The sequence below is a fragment of the Cydia splendana genome, chromosome 13 (assembly GCF_910591565.1).
Source record: "Cydia splendana chromosome 13, ilCydSple1.2, whole genome shotgun sequence".
Classification (NCBI taxonomy): domain Eukaryota; kingdom Metazoa; phylum Arthropoda; class Insecta; order Lepidoptera; family Tortricidae; genus Cydia; species Cydia splendana.
Window position 1 is genome coordinate 10,103,013 of NC_085972.1, and position 23,091 is coordinate 10,126,103.

Consider the following 23,091-nt stretch of genomic DNA (forward strand, 5'->3'; position numbering starts at 1 on the left):
GGACCAAGACTAGTTCTGATAATCGAAATGTGGGTTTTTTGGGACTAAGTAGATCCAACCAGAAACAATACCTACCTGTTAAAAAGCGTTAATTTGTAAATTTATTGCAAGCACACAAGGTCCACGTAGGGTTAGTTAAGAGCGTTGCTGTTATATAGTACAAAATCGTTGAGAAGTCAAACCTACTTTTACCCAGTAATACTAGGTGTCAGTAATCTGCTGTGCAAACACTGCAAATCTGCATAAAAAATTGTAAGTAGGTACCTATAGGTGCAAAGAGGAGCGAAGCTAATAACTTTGCGGACTGTAGTAGGTACCTACTTACCCGCGTAAGTATAAAGTCTCAACTAAATAAATTGCGTTTAATATCAAATAAGTTTTATGTAATATTTTTAAGTAGGTACAGACTATGTATTACTAATAAATCTAATAATGAATGCCCTTAGGTAACTACCTACGTAATGCGTAAGCGTAAAATGAATTCATTATTGTATAAGAGAATAATCTTATAGCCAGGTAATTTGTAACCTATCCGCTAATTAATAGATTCGCCCTTTTAAGTGGAATCAAGTCCTCCATGTGAATGTTCCACCTACCCACCGGCGATATGAGACAAATGTAATGAATAATTCAATTACATTACACTAAAGGGGTTATGCACAAATCACGCGAGGTGTTTCGGCTACTTTTTGACCCCCCCTCACCCCTGGTGATATTTGGTGAGGTTTTTCGCTACCCCCCCTCCCCCCACACAACCTCACGTGTATTTTTTTGATTTTTTTTCTTTCGACCTAAAAATTGTATTGTATATAGAAAATCTTGTTTATTTTTTTATTTTCTTTAAATAGACTCGCTATTTTGAAGTGCAGAGTGAAGATTTATGTTTAACGAAACCGAGAAAAGTATTCTACTCATGTGGTAGGTGTTTTTTTCATAGTTTCGTTCACTGTAGAAAAATACACGTGAGGTTTCCTTATACCCCCCCTCCCCCAACGTGATCTATCGTGATTTTTTCGTGACCCCCCACCCCCTATCGAACCTCGCGTGATTTGTGCACAAGCCCAAAGAAGCATACATATTTTAATTAAGCTGTAAAAATGACCTACTGTTTGTTATTTAGCGTGTAACTTATATGCGTCTACATATTTTTATATGCGTCTTACCTCATAGATCGTAACACGTATTCAGGCAGGTATGTACTTTTAATAGTAAATATAACATTTCACTTTCCTAAAACTATTTTAATTGCGTCCGTCCGAGCGTTCTATACTTGCCTCATTGGTGATTAGGAATAGGTACCTAAATTATTATTATTTGTATCTCACTTTATCTCGGGACCATTTGTTTGAGCCCAAACAAATGGTCACAGAAACTAACCCACTGGTACCCCAGAGATGCTAAAAGAAAGAGAGGCAGACAGATACTAAGGTGGGAAGATGATATAAAGAAGGTTGCTGGACCAACTTGGAGTCCGGAAGCGCGGAAGATAGAGCGCTGGAAGGTTTTAGAGGAGGCCTATGTCAGTGGACAAGCTAGAAATAATAAAAAAATAGAGGAAATAAAATAAACCATGTAACTACACATAATACCTAGCAATAAAGGCTATCTTTATCTTTATATCTCGGGACCATGGGTTCCGGACCTTTGGGAGGCGTGCGTGGGTCCGAAGCCAACAGCGCATATTTTCTTTCATAACTTAAAAGATAAATTAGAAAAAAATCGAACGACACGACAAAAACGAACGACTTTACAAATAAATAAAAACATTCTTGGTAAATATGCGTCAGCCTACCTAAACTATGGCCCTCAAAGCTAAATCGCCTACCTTTAAATACCTAGCGTAATGCTATTCTTAGCTGTTCAATGATGAGTAAGCTAATTCATACGTACCTATTTTTAATTAGTTTCATGTTGCTTCCTGTTATTAAACAGTGCAGTATTATTTAACGTGTGCAAAATTATTTGCACACGTTAAATAACACTGCACGTTAATTTGGCTGGTCTAACGTCTAAACTAAAGGACCAGAACCGCCATCAGCAATGGGTCAACGTACAAAGATTATGAATAAATAGGCTTGGAATGACTTAATTTAACATACCAATTTACGTAAGGTACTTATACTTTTTTACTAGTTCAATGTCCCTTCCTCCTTGCACGTGCTAATTAGGTTAAATATGTTAAAATCGTGTATAGGCACGGATCGTAATTGGAATGTAGGTATTTAAGTATAAAAATAGTTATACAGTGGAACCTCGATTACACGAAATAAAAATCTCCTGTCTTTAAAGACGAGGTTCAAGTAGATCTTTATTGAGACGAGGTAATTTACGATGCCCGATTTTAAAATCTTTTATGCCTAGTAATTTATAAAAATACTAACTACATGACTCGACGGCTACCATTTTGACTCGTTGAAAATACCAAAATTAGTTGCAGAGATTTGAACCCCCCTTCCGTCACCCCTTCCCTTTGTAACTTTAATTTTATTTAAACTAGTCGAAACTGCTTGAAGTCTAACAAGAATCTGTAAAAGTCACTCCATGTCGATATCATCTGAGTCAAAAGCCCGTAAAAGAGTTTTATGACGTTTGTTACATCAAGATTTGTTTGTCGAGGGTTCACTGTATCACTTAAAATGTTTGAATTACAAATATCATTATACCTATTCATTATCATAACACATTGCAAGAAGGTATTTTTTTATGTTCCATGTTTTTAATTTTACACGTGTTTATTAGTAATTAATTAGGAATGTTTACGGTACAGGCCAAATGGCCAAAGACACGATAGTCAGTATTTTAAACCTTTTTAGTAACGATTTTTTTTGCGTATTTTTACCGCCGTACACAGATTATTTCAATAATGTTAATATGATTGATTTCTAATAAATATACTGGGTGTGGCCTGTAACACGAGCAATAAATTAAACTGTAGGCTGATGTACTCCTCAAACTGACCAACATTTGTTCAGCGACTTTTAAAAATAATGTTTTGATTTTTAATCCACTTTAAAGTTTCTTCTAAGACGCGAGGTATTGCGAATTTTGTTATGTTTAAAGCTTAACGGGAATCTATCGTCAATCACAACGATGTTAGCGTATATTGAAGATAATATTTGTTTTGTATGAAAAATAGGAAGTGTTAAGGATTCATAGTTTTTAAAAGTTGTTATTTATACAAAAGTTTTATCTTTTGAGGAGTACCTACAATATATTGTGTTTTAATTATTTGCTCGTGTTAAAGGCCACACCCGGTATATAGCTACATCAAAGAGAATTTAAAATAGATTCCTATTGTCAAAGTAAATTTTGCAGCCACAGTAAATTTACTGCCATCTCTCGACACATGATTAAAACTTTTAGAACGCCATTTCACTTTGACCCTTGTTTTTTCACTGATATGTTAAATTTGTTAAAATGTCAAAAGGTGTCGCCATCTACACGAGTATAGGCCAAAGGTATAGCGCCATCGCTCGAAAAGATATATACCTACACTATATACTGATTTTCAGATATGCCTATTAAGTAGGCAATTTACTATAGTAGTCAGATAAGCAATCAAAGCACTTATCCATTCTCATGTTATCATACTTCTGATAGTTCTGATATGCCGCCAACAATCTGAAGAAGTTTGAACATGTAATGTTATCAATGGGATATTGGTATACGTATATTAAGATTTGATGTGAGCAATTAAACAACTCAATCAGATTTTACTGACCATAAAATTGCTCCGTTAGTTTATTTATGGGTCAATTTCGTAATGATCATCCGGCCCATCTCGGTCCAGACATTCACGTGACCTACTTTTTTTTTCAGTATTAATATTAGATTTATTGGTTCTCTAGAGAGTCTAGAGCATGATTAATAACACCTCCCGACCTCTAGGCGTGTGAGAACAACATTGCAAAATAAATAAAAAAGAGATGTTCCAAAGTAATTTGTAAAGTTTAGCAACACCCGTCTAACCTACCTGATAGCGGTCGAGGAAGTTCGAACTTCGAACGTGGCATGAAGTTATGCGGCCGTGAAATATTGTCAGACATTGGATTTCGGTAAAGCGAGCTCACGATCCATTTCCTTCTCCTTACGGTGTTTTTATCTTGTTAAGAACGTGGATTTGGTTCTTTTGTGGGAGATTTACAATTTATTTTGGCGGTTTACGTATTATTTGGAATGGAGATAAGCTGCTTAGAGTAAACGAAAAATATTTAACATCGTCGTTTCATTTTATGTGGTATATGCTGAACAGTATCCGAATAAAATTAAAAGGAAGGAAAGGTAGAATTGACAAATTATGTTACTAGTTACTTTCTTAATCTAAATATGTAATATATAATGTTTGCTAATGACTACTATGTTTTGCTGCAATTCAACCATCAAAATGTCACCAATAGATGAATAATTGATTATTTGTTGAATTATTATCATCTTATCATCGCGTTCGAAGTATTCCGAATTAAATTATGACGGCGCACGACGCTAGGCCATAAATTTGTACGGTAAGACGTGCAATACCTGTAAAAGCCACAGCAATATACTCGTGGAACACGTGTCTGATGCACTCGCTGCGTGTGCTTATATAAAATCAATATCGCCGCTTTAGAAGACGAGCCGCGACGGCTGGCGCAGGGACCGAGTGTCTCGGCGCCCCTAGACACCCCTATGACCCATCCCCTCCTGGTTATTCCCTGGAGCTCAATGTTAGCACTTTTTGACATAATACTTACCTGGGTGAAGTTTAAACCGCTTCGTTTCGCTTTTATTACCACTCGTGTTGCTGCTTGAAATTTCTGCGCTCCCGTCGACTTTTGTAGACTGCGAGTTAACTTATGTTATTTAAAGTTTTAACAGTTCTGGTCTCACGAGAAGGGAATGCGATGACCACGCTTTCGAGAGTCGAGTTTATATTTCGACGTAAGTGTCGTAACATACTAAAGACCGTTTCTTGATGTTCCGTTTTACTTAGCATGAAAAGAAATGTACCTAATCTGAAATTTTGATGATCAGTCTGACCTTAGACAAATCGTATAAAAACTTCAAAAGGTCTTAAAACCATTGGCCTACATTCTACATTCTAACTTGGTTATGACATTTTTAGATTTTATATTCAAGAGGGTTCAACGCTTACCGATCAAACGAAATCCGTTATAACCACCTTTTAATGGTATTAAATACGTACTTGAGGTACTCTTTAAGATGTGCCAAGTGGCAAGAATCGCGATGGTTTTTGAAGTTCGGCGCTTCGTCAGGAGATTGCTACCTCGGTAATCATAAAAGTCTTATGTACCGTTCGAGTATAAACTTGACAAACGTCCTTTTTGATTAGCGTGGTACTGTAGTCTAGTGGGGCAAGGGTAAGGCGCGGTGTATCTCGCCGATCTGCCTGCGGCCGATAAGTCTGTGCACCCTCTCGGCCATGCTATCGCGATCTAATAGTCCGCCGAGAGCTCACTACAGCCAATGTGAACTTGTCCGCACTCCTCCACTTCGAGTGTGCACTCGACACCCTCTTATCGTGCTTGACGTTTAATGCGTAACTAACTCCCACTGAAGAATCAATTGTAAATAAAAAACATAAGCTTATCGGTATTTTGTACTCGCACATTAGTTCTAAAAGCACGGCAATCATAATCATATTGTAGACTATTCACTGCCTAGAGGCGTTGACATCTCTCACGGGCGGTGACGGTAATAGCCTCTGTGACGTACGGTACTACAGAATGAGTTATGAAGTGCTCCCCGTTATAAGTTAGTTTTCGTAACGTAATGCCGCCTGGTCGCAACTCTATAGCTTGTTTTCATTGTTCTCGAAGAACGCCTCATTACTTCCGTATTGTAATAATAATAATTAAAACATTATTTTCTCTCATGATTAAAGTAAGAAATAATTTAGACACGTTATTCATATAATATATGTACAATATATAATAAGAATAATGTGTCAATCAATGCCATTCTGTAGGATTTATCAATTTAAATATACTTAACGTACATTGTATATGTTATAATAGGTACTCAATAATATGCCAACGAGACAGGTACATTGATAGATGCCAGTGTACTATGTATGTTTACTTTGTAATTAAACTATCATCTCGCACTAACAGTGTGATAAATTAAATGTATTGTAGGCGGTGATTCTAACTTAATTAATTATTTAAGACGCGACTTCTTTATTAAAATTTGATTAAACAGTACTTCATTGTGTATTTGTAACTTTTGTAGGATTGTAGGATTATTTATAGATTTAGAAATTTGGATGGCCACCTACGAGCTGGCGCATTTTTTGCACAAAAACTCAGCCTCACTGTGCAGAGGGGAAACGCGGCCAGCGTCCTGGGAACAATGCCCCATACTAATTTAGAATTAGATTTCTGATAATTCCCTAATTGTGCGATCATGTATGAATAAATAAATTACATGCTTTAAAAAAAAAATGAAATTTTCTAAACTAATTCTGTTTAAATGTTAACACGTGTTCTATAAGAAATAACTGGATATAAGTATAAGTAACTAGATTATAATTAATATATATCAGAGATTACTCTCCTCTGGTGTTTAAGAAAAGGAAACATCATAACACTCCTACTGATCACGTATACCGGGTCTCTTGTAACAGGAGCAATAAATTAAACTGTAGGCTGTACTCATCAAACTGACCAACATTTGTTCAGCGACTTCTAAAAATATGTAACTTGTATTTTTATAGAGCCCATGTTACCTACTCTTGGTAATGTGTCTTCAAGACACACGTAGCGTGCCCAGCCAAGTTCAAAGAAAAAGGAAGACGCAGCAACCGTGTGTAATATAATAATATTACACGAACCATTTCGAGCTACTTTGACCCCATTGAAATATCTTCAACGCTTTGTTTTGACTTCATTACTTTAGTTATTATTACAACATTAAATTCTAATGGCAATAAATTTACTTGCCATTGCGAAATGAAATAGCTACTTAATTCAAACTTCAGTAAGTATACCGAGTTACGACAGTCTCGGCTAAATTTGATCAACATTGTCAACATTATGTAACCTATATCAAAGTAGATTAATCAACTCTCCCACAACCGCTACCAGTGACAGATGGACGGTTAAAATGTGGTTGTCGTTTATTTCACGTATATACTGAGCCTTTACCGATCTTATTGTATTCAATTATAATTCATTTTTATTATTGAAACCACTACAAATCACATTTGCAGTGTGGTCTGAAATTAACCCCCCTTACCCCCCCCCCCCCCCCCCCCAATACACATTACAATATTTACATTATGCAAATTTACTATGTATTATTTCAAATTAAATACGATAGGTATTTTGCGATGACTGGAACGGAATTGGAATCATAGTTCAATCTAAAGATTTGATAAATTAACTATTTGAGTTTCTTTGATAACTTGCCGCTACACGTTACACTTTTTACGGCAATTAAATTGTTACTTTGTTATCATCGTATTTTCCTTTTTATTCATTATTTTGAATGATTGTCACATGTGTTGTACAATTATATCATAACGGTTTCTTAGCAGGGAAAGTAATATTAATTGAATAGTTTCCATTAAAACAAAAATAATACATATATGACAGGTAGATACAAAATAACTGGAGATCGTTTTGAAAGCTTTTTTTACACAATACGAATTAACAAGTTTATTCAAGTCTTTACACTTATTTTTTTTTAATGCGCATCATGTGAGAACAATTTGACACAATCTAAATTATTTATATTACGTACAGCCATAATGTATGGCTAACATGATAAATCAAGCCAATACGCTTTTCCCAAATTTCTCTTATCGCAGTATTATTAGTCAAAATAGCATTAATAATTAATTTTATGACTGTTATCATAATAAAGATAATAGAGCCTAATCCGAATAATCTTCCGATAATTTTGCTACCTGGAAACTAAACTCTGATGCTCTCGTCAATTGTGTATGTTTGCAGAGGCGTTACTCGCGTCATAATTATGTTAAGATAACATACTTGAGAAGTAGATTTGTTTGGGAACGTCGCTACGTTGAACTCGCGTGACGTGTAATGACGTCACACGAGTTTAAGAACAGTTTCCTTCTGTCAATAATAACTGTCAATGTAAAATACCTACGAACTATCAGTTTTATTTAAGGAGTACGCAGTTTTCGAAAGTCGAAAAGACTTTTGTGTAAGTATAGATAATCCTTCAAATTCTTAAAGGTACATATTAAAAAAAATAAAAAGAATGCTAAATTAGGTAAGTATTTAGCCGATAAAAAAGAAACAAATAAAAGTAACATAAAAGTACTGTTATTATCTTTTAATTGTGCCTCTTTGCCTTGTTGTGGTGTGTAATAGTAGGTAGTTTATGCGACTGCTACTTAACGAAAGGCATTAAAATACGAGTGTGGATTTATGAAACGAGCGATGTGAGTTCATAATAGGATCACACGAATACTTTAATGCCTGATTGCCAAATGCTAATTTTACTATTCTGGGTAACAATTTTTCAATTAAATTTTTCCATAGCTAGGACAAAAACAAATCTAACAAAACTTAGATTAATTGGCCACGGTTTGAATAAATAGCTCTGCAAAGTGTAAAAAACTTTGAACTAAGAAATTTTAAAGACAACTACAAAATGTGCATTTAAAAGTAGAATGACCCAATTATGTGTTGTAATTTAATATATATAAACAGCTGATTAGCATCAAAACAACAATCACGCAAACCATAAATCAAACTTCGTATAATAAATAGTCCACAAATAAAAGATTACGATGTTAAAACCCCCATTAATTCATTCGGCATTCCTGTACGGAACTCGCCCCGAAAGCGGGAGCGAGAATTTTAAATAGCGACCTCATTTTACGATCGTCGCAAGTAAAGCAGTTAATTCTTGGTTCCCAGTTATTGCCACTACTTACTCGTTTATTAGTCACGATTATTCAAATGCGTGATTTAAATTTCACCACGAGCCGCACAGAATTAGGGCGCGTCTGTCTGCTAATTTTAATTATATCAAATTAATGTTAATGTTTACTCAGTCAGTTAAATTTGGTGTTTTTTTGTTTAATTTCGAGTCTTGTCAGTGTGCAACAGGCGTCCATAGTACTGTATTTCTACTGGCTTGCCTAATTTTCAGGGAGTTGTTAAGGACTTCCACCTTCTACAGCTGATGAAGAAGAGGAAAGGTAACTAGCCCTCTCTTGCCTGAAAAATATTTTTGACGCGCAGCCATTGGTGTGCAAGACTTTCTTTCAAGATTTCTCGCATTCAACTAATATTACATATATGTAGAGATATTTTACCAAATATGTAGTGGACTTTGAATTACCCTGTTGTATAGGTATAACATCTTCAATCGAAACTCGATGTGGTGTTTTAACCATTTAATCTAATTATTATCACAGGCCTTTGCGTCTATTGCAGACGATTTATGCATTGCTGTTTAGACTAATTATAATAACGTGCGATATGTGTATGCGGAGGTATATCAGCCGATGACATGACTCACATTTTGCCTAAATTAAGCTTAAATAACCAAATACCTACATATGTAATTATTTTAAATCCTTCAATAAGTTTATTATGCGAATTATGTTTTCATTTGTTACTGTTTAAACAGCTTGAAAGTATTAAACGTTCTCAATAAATAATCAGTGTTTGTAAACCATTCCACTTTGAAATGAAATTAAAACGTAGATGAATAACAATTTATTTAAGTGTTCACGTCCAGGAGCGCTGAAAGTAAAGTTATATCGGTGTCTTCGGCGCGAGGGGTGGCGAGAGGGTTGGGGACGATCGACACGCGACGGGCCCGCTACAGGCGTTTACAAACATTTCGATACGGCCCTCATATTTGTTTCCACGCGCTACTACTTTCCCTCCCTCAATTATTAAAAACGGTTTACAGATTTATCGTGGGAAATTTTACTTAATTGTACTACTTGTTTTGAATAAACACAACACTATTAATGTGTTGTTATGTGAATATTGTATTGCTGGCGCTACTGGCTGGCATTAAAGCATTGGCTTACGGTAAATAAATAGCGAAACAAGATATCGGCTATTGTTTCGTTAACCATCAATTTTTTTTGTGAATATACCTGACTAGTTATTGTGCTCAGTCCCTTCAAACTTACTTATGTTTTGCTTTTGTACGCGTTTTTTCTGACATTTTTTGTCGCGTTGCTCGACAGCGCTTGACTTGTGGTTTTTATTATATTTTTTTCTGCACAAAGAAATCAACTGAACAAAAAGAGTGGCAGTTAGGCAAAGCATTTTTTATGTAATACGATTTGTAATAATTGTATAAATTATCACCAATTGAATGCTGACGTATCATTCAATCAATCGGGTGAGAAAATTCACCCAAGAGTAAAATTTACTTTAGCTTCTCATAATGGTTTATTACTTCGTACCCTGTCGCCCTTTGGGAAATCTTGTCATCATCACGGAGGCATTTTCAACTTAATCGGTGTCATTAGCTTAATGTTGTAAAATAATTCAGATATTTTAAAGAAGTTATAGGATATTTAGGTATATTAAATATGCCTAACATAGAAGTTAAAATAATTCCGAAGAATGAACAGACAGCCGTTAAAAAATAAAACACAAAGACGTCAGATGTTTGTTATCGCATCATGTCAAGACCACTAAACAGATTTAATTTTTTAACTTATAAATGTAACTGGAAACCCAAGGAATGCTTTTACATTGAGGGGAATAAGGTTTATTTTTTTCACGTATTTTAAATCACGGCGGAGAAAGTTAAAATACTCGTAAGTTAAACTTCATTATTTCATTAATCACAATTAATCACTTGCATTTAATCTAAAATGTTCAATTGAGATTATTGTGCCAGATTAGTGTAAATTGGCACGGGACTAGTAAAATTGAACATAATCGCTGATTAGTACGATTTACATTATCCAAGCGGCGGTAACCCACGCTTGCTTGTCTGAAGTCTTAATTAATGATCCACCATTCTGCCATTAATCACACAGCTTTGGCAAATTGAACACCACGCCTGCGCCCGCGCTTAGCGCTACATTTAATTAAAATAATATAGGTATTATTCGTATGAATTATGTTTTGTGACGTATCAGTCAATCGATCATTTTAAATATAATAGCAATAATTTAACATTACTTATATGCAACAGTTTATAATAAATACCGAATTACCGCTGGCTCAAGTTCTGAGCTGGTTCACTTTGCACTTGTATTCGTGAAAGTGAAAGTAACTATGTATACGCTGAAGTGAATTGGATGATTTTAACATTGAAATATGTAATACTTATAAACACTAACTAGTTAGGATACTATTTACCGGGATCCGTCCCTCTAAAGGAGGTTTAAAGGAGGTAAATCAGTAAGAAGTAATAAGGAGATAACTTCGGAAATGGGATTCCTGAGTTCTACGCAAACGAAGTCACGGGCAAAAATTTGTATTCATACATTTGAATAAATCAAAGAAGATATTTTTTAATAAAAAAAATGTTATTCTAATCTAAACATATTAGAAAATTAAGCGACTCAAATATTAATTGAGTTAAGTCACCAACCATAAATTATAAAATATGGTAATGCTGACGTTTTATAGCTTCTTTAATAAAACATTCCAATTTATTACTTAATTGGAAAAATGTAATTGCATTCTTATTGACACCTGTGAAGCAGCCGGTGACATCTGTTTCTCACGTCATAACGGGACAGGGGAAAAAAATAGGTCGATGTTATAGAACGCCTGACCGCACCGGAGTTGTCACCAAAATTCGTCGCAGCTCACAACCGTAACTGTGACGCTTTTCGTATTAACGTTCTCACCTCGCTTGGATGTTTTTGTTAAATGACCGTGCAATGCCGACATTCGTTTCGATTCAATTTATGCGTGGAAAATAATACGTATGTACTCAACTACTTGTTGGTTTATGTTAAACATCTTTACGCTGCCGACTGAATTAGTTTTAGGAATTCACACCACCGTTTGCTGTTCCACATTTGACATTACACTAAAAATGCAAAATAAGATAATGTTCACATATTAATTCTTCATTAAAATAGGTTAATTCATCGTACAGGGTTATTAGCTGTCGCATAAATACAAACATTACTAATATAATAAATGTGTGTCAGTAAAGCTTTACATTATAAACGTCTCCAACGAGCCATTATGAATTAATCTTCTTTGAATTGGTGGTATCGCTGCTGTCGTATTAGTGATTAATATGTTGGCGGGAAAGCAATTACCGCAAATGACCGGTCAGTAGGTGTAACGTGATGTACACCCATTGCTTGTAGAACGCAAGCAAATCGAACCCTCAGGAAAACTATTATAAATGTGACATAGAGGTCCATAACAATTACAAGTAATCAAAGAGCGCTCTTATACTGGTCCGTTTGAGCTTTCAACACCCCTGCGTTCGGTAGCGATTGAAATATTCCCTGCGCGTAGGCAGGTGATTACAATGCGGCCCGCCGGCTATGGTCACCGCCGTTCATTATGATACCATCTTGTAAACACCTGTGACATTTTAACTACAAAACGTAATAAGTTAATTATACAGTGATTACAACACTTAAATAATACCAAGCTCAAAATACACTTTTTTGTAGGTACAAGATAATAACTTACACATAATACATCCGAAATACGAGTAATGTTATGGTTCGAGGCATCTGGAATTAAGCTGCTCTTCCCACGGGCAACGTCGCCGCCGGCAGAAAAATAGCTCACCCGATTTCTGCGAATCCGTGATAACTTTTTTATGAGACTGAAATGAATTGTATAAAAATCTTTTGAGGAAGTCACATAAATTCCTCGAGAGAATTTTGCTTTCATCGCAATCCTGAAGAGATTTATTCCCTGTTAAATTAACTCCTGTGTTTTCTTTTCATAATTTTTATTGTGTAGGCAAAATGATTATTGGGTGTAACTTCGGTAATGTTGTTATTCGCTTCCTTCTCGCTGTTTGTTAAACCTGGCAAAAGGCGAGGCTCGTCTTTTATTCGATATATATCTGAAGCAATTTATTGAATTGATGTATAGAAACAATTGTACCGACTACCTCAGTAATGTTATCTCACGATTATATCTGATACTCAATAAATCACGCGGGCCGTCGGAATTATGAGCGTAGTACGTGTTGTCTATAAATAAATGATGAAATGCGTGTGATATCCCGAGTTTTGTGTGAAACGTTGTTGATTGTTATTATTTATTCACATTAGGTCGCGGTCGGCGGCACGCGTCGCGCCGCTCGCGACACGAGCCACTTTTACACGAGACGGTCCAATCCCTACCTAATTCGAATTCGTGACATTACCATCGCATCATTTAAACAGAGGGTTAAGGTTTACGCGTTCACTTTGTTCCCAGTTGTCACATTTTTTGATGTGGGTCCTTCGTCCTTTCGGCTCGCTCAAAAGACACCCTTTTTGTACTGAAAATCTCAATAAACCTTCTGAAAAGCTTATGGATTTAAATCTCGCTTGGGATAAAGCGATGGACTCTTAATGTTCCAAACAATTTGCAAATGCTCCAGACGGCGGTGTTAAAAATGATGTGCTGTTTACTGCGAAAATTCCTCTGACATTTAGAATCAGTTACTGCTTTTATAGCTCACGTAACATCGCGAGCGGTAACATCTGCCGTGGAGCTCAGTGCCGTGTCAATGGCAGGGATGTATCGTTTAATTGTTATGGTAATATCCCTACTCGTTGGCCCCCGCCCGGCGCACGGCGCCCGGTTCTGTAAGCCGGACATTTTTTTGTGTTCATTAATGCAAAAGCGTGTCAGTAGGCACCCTCTTGTTTGTTTCACTCCCACCAAGATTGTTTGTTCATGTACTTTTGTTAAGTCGCATTCAAGACATACATTTTTTCTATGCCGCTACTACTTGTAAAGATTTGTTGTTGTACTTACTATTTGCACAACAATAAAAATTGGGTGATTGATTACATTGTTCATTTTCTTTCAGGCTTGATTAAATTGTCCGTAAAGTTTTTGTGTTGATTATTTTCTTAAACAATGCGGCTCTGATTTAACTTATTATAATAAAAAGTTCTGTTTCCGCTTGAACAAGAAATAACGAAAACAAATAATCCTGAACTAAAACAAAATATCTGTGCAAAATAATGATGTTTATTGTTTAAATGTTAGCAATGTACCTAGCCTATGACTCATAAAGAAACTCCAATCAAATAATTTGAGAAACTACTCATGTCTCATACGTTGTAAATTCTTTTCCGTACACGGAACAATTTTTTTTCGGACATTTGGGAGTCGTGCGCGGAGCTGAAGCCAACACGTAGAAGCCCTTTCGACACAGAGCAGATACTGCCCTTGCCCTTGTCATGGGATGATAGGACGCACGCAGAGGGTGTAAGGACTGTTTAAAGTTGATATATGCTTTGTAATTATTATTATGAATGTATTGAGCTCAAATATAATAAACTACTTGAACATTAGAAGAGTAGGTCTTCCGTAAATAGATTCTTCAAATGTGGAAATGCGCTAATACAGTTGAAGTGATTCTCATATCTGTAGATTTGCCATGATTGTGTTGTTAACGTTATCATTATACGGATGTTAGGCAGCTGATGTGTGCATAATCATCTATTGTTCCGACTTTATTTAGCGCTGGTTTAGGGTCTGCAACGCTGCCATACGACAACAGTGTTTTTTTTTTTTCATTTCATTTCATCATATGTGCTAACATTATGTTTTGCTTCCAGGCTGCTGTAAAATGTGCTTCCTCACCCCGTACCAACTCTCTGTCGACCAAACCGCGCTTGCCCCTGGCTGCGCTCCCCGGCGACGCTACTCGGAATCACCCGCCCAACAACGTAAATTCGCACGTAAGTCACTCCGCAGCATGTATGTGCATAATGGGCCATTTACATGGCACGAGTTTCTCACCTCGAAGTTATCATAAAATGCGCATACAACAACGCATCCGAATCAGAGTAATCAAAATATTTGCGAGAATCGTTAAACACTCCTCACGAGTATCGTACGACATAGTCGTAAGCCGGTTTTTATTACCTACCTACTTGCATGAATGTTACCTATTTTGTATGATAATTGCCTGACGATTATTGCCTACGATATTAATTAATGTCATACGATTTCTCGATGTAAACCGCGCAAAAACTCGTAACATGTAATCGGCCTTTAAATATGGCGAAGTGTTTGATGTTGTTCATGAATGCGTGTCTATTGAAGCACATTAGGTAGGAATCTCCACGATAGTCACTTTCGTTAAACCCTTACAAGGCAAACTCTGGTGTCATCAACCGCGCGCAGCCAGTTTCACCTTTTCACGGTTCGCTCGTCCTCCGCATTTTTTATTACAGCGCTTATTATATTATGCTCACGAATAATAATACATTTAGTAATAAAAACATTTAAGCAGAACTGAAGGCTCATTTGACATCCCTCATATTGTAACGCCGTAAGCCACGCTATTGACTATGTATGAAGTCGCAAGTCTCCGTGAGAGAAACATGCATATTTATAACGGCGTGTAATGTAGTAATGATAGATGGCGTCATATTAGGGCAACTGACAGGCGAGATCGGCTTACTGGCATGTGTAAATTTGCTTTTCATTAATTAAGTTAAATGCTAGTTGTCACGTCGTACAAAGTTTTCGTTTGCACTGCGAGGCTGAACGGTGAATGTAAACAAAACTGTTGCTGCGTGCTTTTCGTCCGTACCTAAATGAGCTGGGTGATCTCACACATCTAAATGCAGCGAGTCTAAATCTGTACTCATCGCCGCGCCTCTTCCGGGCTATGCTTTCTCGCCAAACGCATAAAATGTATGCAAACTGCCACTCGACTTGTCAACGCGACTCGGCTCATCTCGGAGCACGCTGCTAAACCAACACGCGTGAAATGGCACACTGTTTACATATCCTCAACAGTTTACCAAACCATTACCGCAATATTGAATTAAGACGAGAATAAACCTAACCCTTTATTTGAACGTCAGATTAACTTTGCATAGGCGCTCAATTGACCGTGCCAAATACGTGGAACGGACATAAGAAATCAAGTTGTCTTTTGTTTTTATTTACGCTTCAATTAAAGCGGATTGTAATAGTAATTAAAATGTTCTACCAATTACTTAATAATCTCATGACTAATGTATCCGAATTAAACAAACAACAAAAAGTAATGATACTAATGATTTTGAAGTTGTCTTTAATTAAAACGCAATAAAGAAAAAGTCGTTAAACTTGAAGTCCTCCAAGTTCTTTTTGCAACAATAATAAACTTAGTTAGTGTCAGAAAGATGCTTCACTATTCTGCAGCGCCTTGTGGCGAAAGTACTTAGCGATGCGGAAGTAAATCACAATGCACTTGATTCTCGCAGAGGATGAAAGCTGGATGGGCGGGACGATAGTCGGAGCGTGCAGTGACTCGATATTAAAATGCAGGAGCGTGGCTCGGCTCGCCGTGGAATGGCAGGGCCATGAAATACTCTGCCTTTATCTATCTAGTCTATTTTATCAGCTCAGTAGTTCAACTGATCGATTATCTAACAGAATAGTTTCCGATAAAATAAGGCTCACGAGTAATAATCGTTCAACAGAATGTTAATTTTATATTATCAATTTATCAAGTAGGTATATCAGTGAAAATGAAAACCCAGTATTCAATTTAATATATCGACGTCTCTAACAACTGATCTAAATTGGAAACAATATGTTCACAACTAACTTGCAACTAACAGATTAACAAGTTTGTGGTCATGCCGCCGGTTACTCAACGATGCGACTAATTGAAATATATATTAAAACGGTTAACTTACCGTGAACGGATTAAAAAGTACGAGTTAAATCAATTTGGCGCATTGAAGGTAATAGTGTGAATGTGAACCGCAGACTATTAGGTCGCGAATTATTAATGGGTCTGTCTGGATTCAGTTAACACGTCATGGTGCGCGACTGCATGCGTTGACGTTGGTAATTTTTAATTCATGACGAGGTCTGCTCTTTATATAGACGTTTGGTTTGGCTTGGAAATAATAATTCACCACTTTTTTAGTGCTAAATGTACCAGGCGTATCCATACAATGCCAGTGAAACGATTAAAACAATTAGAGTTGCATAAATTAACGTGTTAATGAATCGATGATTAAGACAGCTAATGATCGACAGTTTATACCATGTTTTTCTATTGAGTAAAAACAACAACTACTACTAATCTACATATTTAGCTATAAAGCGTATTACTTTATATTTATAATATCTTGGTATTACCGTCCATATTTTTATTATCTAAACAGGTTGTATAATCTGTTCTTTGACAGTGCATGGGGAAAATGGGAACAGTTTACCCTCTGCTAGTCCACTCCCTCGCGCATTTCGACAGTCCTCCGGCAGATATGTCGCAATCCCATCCAATTTGCCTCCTGCCGCGCTGTTGCTCCAATAAAGTGGAAAATCCTGCTCTGCAGCCGAAAGAATACATTTTCCTCGACTTCAATAAAAAGCCACAATGCTCCACGCGTTTTATAACTCTACACAAACAACCGTACTATTTATGTACCTCTTTATTTTACTGCATTGTACCTATAAAAGAGTTTACGCATAGGTACCGTGCGTAACTCCTATTAGGATTAAAACAACTTGAGCCATGCTGCCGTATTCGAACTTCAAGATATTCACAAGAGACGACATGTACTAGATCCATTCTAGATACGTTATAGTTTAGATATCAACTAGTTCTCTTTTGCAGCGCAATTCGGGCAACCAATTTTACGTTAGATAGCGTAAGATATCTATTAGATGTGAATTGGATCTCTAAGTCATATCCTGAGGAAATCGTTCAAGAGTATCTCCAGAATCGCGCAAATGTCATATTTGACAGGTCAGATCTTAAACATATCGTTATCGTATCTTGGTGATGTCTAAAAGATATCTAATAGATGTCTATTTCAAAATCCGAATCGGGCCCATGGTTGCATTAAACTTTAACTTTACAGGGCTAAAGAAAAAACAATAAGCTGGACTAAAAGCTGACGACATAAACGTGTTGTGGGGCGATGTCGTTTAGTTTTATTTGCCGGCCGCATGCTTGCAGTTTACGAAGCATATCGCGCCTTAACAGCCAGCGGTGGAGTGAGCGAGTCAGGCAGGGAATGGTTTGGCACGCTCGGAGCGCCGCGGCGGTGTCGGCTAATAGCTCTTCGCAGATTCAATTTGCCGTCGAATAGATAGCCTCCCGGTGCGCTCTACGCGATCATTAAGTTACGCCCTCGGCTCCGACGACGAGCAAGTAAAGATTCATTTTAAACACGAACTAACCAATTGCTAACTAAATTAATTTCGTTAGTTAGTGACGGTAAGCACAGTCTGACGACATGCTGTATAATTTACTAACAACATGTTCAACGTGCTGTTATGAAGCTCTGAATGCTTACAAATCTATTACATGACATGACATTTTGAATTGGCTGTAGTAAACAGAAGTTATTGATCTTTCCCAACAGCTGCACGACCTTCTTGTGTTGTCGCGGAGAGGTCTGGCGTCTCGCCACGGCTCGCCTGACCTCTTACAAATGTTTTGTATGACAGGCCGACTTCACTTCTTAACTTGTACTTTCCTTAAGATCCAAAATTTATAAGCCGAATATTTAGCCTTTTGATGTAAAGAAAAGACCCTCTCTTGCTCATCGCTACTTTCTTTTGCCGACCTTATGCATAACGGAGGGCATATTAAAGCGTGCTACTTTACATAAATTTCAATCACAAAGCAGAAACGAATTTATATATACGGCGCGTCACGAGGCTGAACTTATGAATTATTGGAAATAATAATGATACATGTATTAATTCAACTTTAAGTTATTCGATAAAGGTTTGCCAATTGTAAAGAATTGTGTTTAATTGTATTGGTCCTCTTTGTGCGATGCAGTAAGCCAAGCAGACTAAAGGCTTCGTCACACAGGCGCGTTTTCCAGGCGGGGCGTGAGCAGGGCGCGCCGCTTTTACATATAAAACGCTCACGCTCCGCTCACGCCCCGCCCGGAAAACGCGCCTGTGTGACGGAACCTTAATTGCCTCCTGTTTGTTACCTGTGCTAAGACAGTTGCACATTGTACTATTAAGCTAAATAGTGCACTATATGTGTGTGCATCGTGAAGGGTGAGCAACTTTACAGATGAGAGCCAATATAAAAACTTAAAAGTAATCTTTGCAAAGAAATTTAATAGGTCAACTGTGTGCTGACACTGACTTAATGAATAAAACTCATATTTAGTATTAGACGGTAATAGATGACTCGCCGTCGTCGAAAACTATTTCAGCCTCATTTTAACGCAATGTAATGTGAGTATAAAACAAGTTGCTCTAACCAATATTAAACAAGATACTTCGTACCTTGTAAATAAATCTGCGAAGCCAGTTAACTCGAGATAGCTAAGTATCACATCGTCACTATATAAACAGCTCGTCGTCGGGATTTCTTTTCCCGTTTTACGATGTAATGTATTTTTGCAACAACAGTGTGATGGGATGGCTTTGTGTGGCGAGGATGTTGAAAACTGTGTTTAAAATTACAATTAGACTATCATACTATAAGCTTATGACGCTTTAAATTTAGCTTACAAAGATTACGTTACGATGCAATTATGAGTTAAATTTATAGACTTTCAATATAAAGATTTAAGGGGTTAATCTTTGAATTTTATAAATTTTGGACTTCGTAAATATAAATCGTTTTATTTGAAATTTATTGAGCTATTGACACCGATTAGACATTCCAGGATTTACAATGTACGGTATACCGAAGAGCAAGTTGTGAACAACAATCAATGGTTACGTGACTAATACATATGTATACATTTTCGATTACTCTAATCCGTGCAGTAACCGCAGCCCAAATTATTGATTGCTCGCAACGCAGTGAATATGTTAATTCAATCACAATAACTATTCGTTCGGTTTGCCGCAGTATATTAAACTGAGAGCGGTCTGTCGCGAAATTCCATTTGCCAGCTTAATTCACCTATATCGTATCCCATCTAATTTATCAATTGCGTAACTAACCGTGCAGTGACTACAATAAAGTTCACATTGCAATGCAGCCTAATTGAGATATGTGGTTCTGGAAATGAACAGTGTACGTGGAAGCTGCCGCTGCAAGCTAACTCCGCTTGATGTCGACGCCGGATCTGATTGATCCTCTGTGATGGCTCGCCCGGCTTACCCGAGCATACTCACGTATGCTCGCAAATCTAGCTTTGTACTCACATCTGTTCACAGTGAAATACTGCAACATTTTTGGGAGCGATTTTTAAATAAATATTCCTGTATACATACATATTTGTGTTTTTATGACTTCAAACTGAGCTTTGATCGTAGTTTTACTTTAAATGGCAAGTTTGACGGGACTAGAGAAAATATATATGGTAAATAATGCCGTCTGACATGAAGCCCACCATTTGTAGATCAATATCATTTCTTTCTTTAAATTTGCTAAGGAAAATAGACGAATTGATCATGTTCCCTAGCCGATTTTTATTTAGGCTATTACTAAGACTCCGCTGTCCGTCCGTCCGTCTGTCACCAGGCTGTATCTCACGAACCGTGATAGCTAGACAGTTGAAATTTTCACAGATGATGTATTTCTGTTGCCGCTATAACAACAAATACTAAAAACAGAATAAAATAAAGATTTAAGTGGGGCTCCCATACAACAAACGTGATTTTTGACCGAAGTTAAGCAACGTCGGGCGGGGTCAGTACTTGGATGGGTGACCGTTTTTATAGATAATGGTACGGAACCCTTCGTGTGCGAGTCCGACTCGCACTTGGGCGGTTTTTAAATTACATATAATATTTTTATTTTTGTTATATATAACACAAAATTAAGTTGTATGAACGTCGTCTTTGATGTATGTAGCCGTCCGTAGTTCCTTATTACAGCGCGCTTGTTAACTAAACTAATTCAGCGCATAGTAATTAGAATAAGGCTCCAACATAGCCGACAACTCCCAACAAGGGAGTAACGTGCCGAGACATAAATAAATTATGCAACACGCCACCGCACCCCGTCGCACCACGCATTACCTGGCTCCTCATTCTAATCGCTTACCGTATGGTCGAATCAAAAGCTCAGACGAGACAACCCAGTATAACTAAATACGTTCTCCGACACATATGTACAAATCTGATCGCGGTATTCGAAAACACTAATGACCCGCGCTCGGGACATCGCGAATACACGACCTGGGGGCCGATTTTTGAATTTCAAGTGCTCGGTTTTGTCACTCGAAAATCGGTGGAAAACAGCGTAATGCTGATTTTGGAAATACGAGCGATAGAAATTGGGAATCGAGTGGTATTGACCACTCGTTTTCAATTCTATTAGTAGAATTTAAATGCCGGGTACTGGAAATATTATTGAACGAAATACTCGAAACTCAAACGAAATCGAGCGGTCGAAATTCAAAAATCGGGCCCCTGATCGGCGACTCCGCCTTCTCTTTACTCTATCCCACGAATCCCATCTAACTGATAAACAACACCCGCCGCAACACTAAGTATCTCTTTACCGATTTATTATTGAATATTTATACTAAACTCGTTTAGGGCTATTCTGAAATATATGCAGAAACCCAACGGTTTAATCATTCGGTGTGTTTTAATAACAAAAATTCCGTGAGACACAGACATATTAAATATGTAGAAAGGTATAGAAGGCAATAGAGAGTACTCTCTCCAGGCGGGTGTTATGCCTGGGGACCGAAGTCCATTGAGAGTTGGTCGGAAGTTATATATATAGAAACTGACATTATAACTCCGTAAGCGCGATGTAGGTCTCACTTACTAATTGCGTTCTAGACGTAGTATCTTCTTAGCAGTTTGTGCGTTCTAAGCTCCCTAACGCCATCTGTTAGGTTATTGTGGAACGACGTTTGGCAGTGACAGCTAGAGGAGACGCCACATCAGCCCCCCTTTGAGCGGAGGGGTCAGCGACGACGTATGAAGTGTGCAGCGAAACCAGATGTGCTCGAGCCAGTAGTGTGGCGAGCGAAGATGCTCAGAGTCACAGGCGAGCGGAGCGGCTCAGAGCCAGTGTGACGAGCGTAGTTGCTCAAAGCCAGAGAGGCGAGCGGAGTTGCTCAGAGCCAGAGAGGCGAGCGGAGAGAGAGAGAGAAAGAGAGATTGAGGTACCAGGCATGAATATTTACAAGATATTTACAGGTATATGACATATGTACAGACTGTACAGAGGCATGCTAGGTGGTACACTCAGAGAGGGAAATGGCTTGCTGCGAGGCGGCGTCGTCAGGATCTTGAGGTCTTCATTGGCTGTCCAATGTCGGAAGGTCACCAATGTAGAAAGTAGAGAGGATGAATATTTACATATAATGAGAGAATATTTACAATGATTAATTTACAATTGATTTGCAAATAAGATTTTAGCTTCCGTATCGTACGAAGGAAAATTTAGTTGTGTATGACATTGACTCGTTGTCTCGTTGACGTAGACGGTTTGTGGGCAGCCAGCATTGCGGTGCGCCACAGGACCCCCCTGGGAGAATCAGAGTCCTGCCTGTAAATGAGAAGGAAAGGTTACTTTCCGGCCAGACCGAGTGGTTCTCACCGGGACAACAGCTTGAGTAGGCTTAGCACTTGTGCCTGTAGGTGAAGCTGTGTCTTTCTGCATGTAGGCTGGTTTGACGCGGTCAATGGAGACTGTCACTGGTCCTCGTAGTAAGTCCAGTGTGACGGTCTTGTCCGTTCTCTTTAGAACGCGATATGGGCCTGTGTATGGCGGTTCTAGTGATCCACGCAGTGCATCCTGTCTAAGGAAAACATGGCTGCATGAACTTAGGTCCTTGTGAACAAAGACTGATTTGTTTCCGTGCCTTGATGCGGGGACAGGTCTGAGTTGTGACATCTGGCGTTTCAACTGAGTGACAAAATTATCAGGCTGCAGGGTGTTTGAGGTATGAGAATGAAAGAACTCACCCGGGATGCGTAAAGGCTCACCGTACACCATCTCTGCAGCTGAGCATTTGATGTCTTCCTTCCACGCACTTCTTATGCCGAGTAGGACGATCGGCAACACCTCAGTCCACCTCGT

General features: G+C 37.7%; 2 protein-coding genes across 10 annotated transcripts in view; one reads left to right on the forward strand and one right to left on the reverse strand.

Moving 5' to 3' along the window:
- LOC134796016 (fibrosin-1-like protein) overlaps nucleotides 1–23,091 on the forward strand; it is a 323,185-nt gene that overhangs the window by 247,373 nt on the left and 52,721 nt on the right. For 8 of the 9 annotated variants that reach the window (XM_063767917.1, XM_063767919.1, XM_063767920.1 and 5 more), the window contains exon 2: nucleotides 14,723–14,845. The exons of the other annotated variant lie outside the window; for it this stretch is intronic. In XM_063767917.1, the coding sequence (XP_063623987.1) occupies nucleotides 14,723–14,845 (123 nt within the window). The remainder of the gene's footprint in view (nucleotides 1–14,722; nucleotides 14,846–23,091) is intronic. 9 annotated transcript variants of the gene reach the window in all.
- Nucleotides 1–23,091, reverse strand: part of LOC134796019 (serine/arginine repetitive matrix protein 1) — a 214,925-nt gene that overhangs the window by 177,252 nt on the left and 14,582 nt on the right. The gene's annotated exons all lie outside the window — the stretch shown is intronic.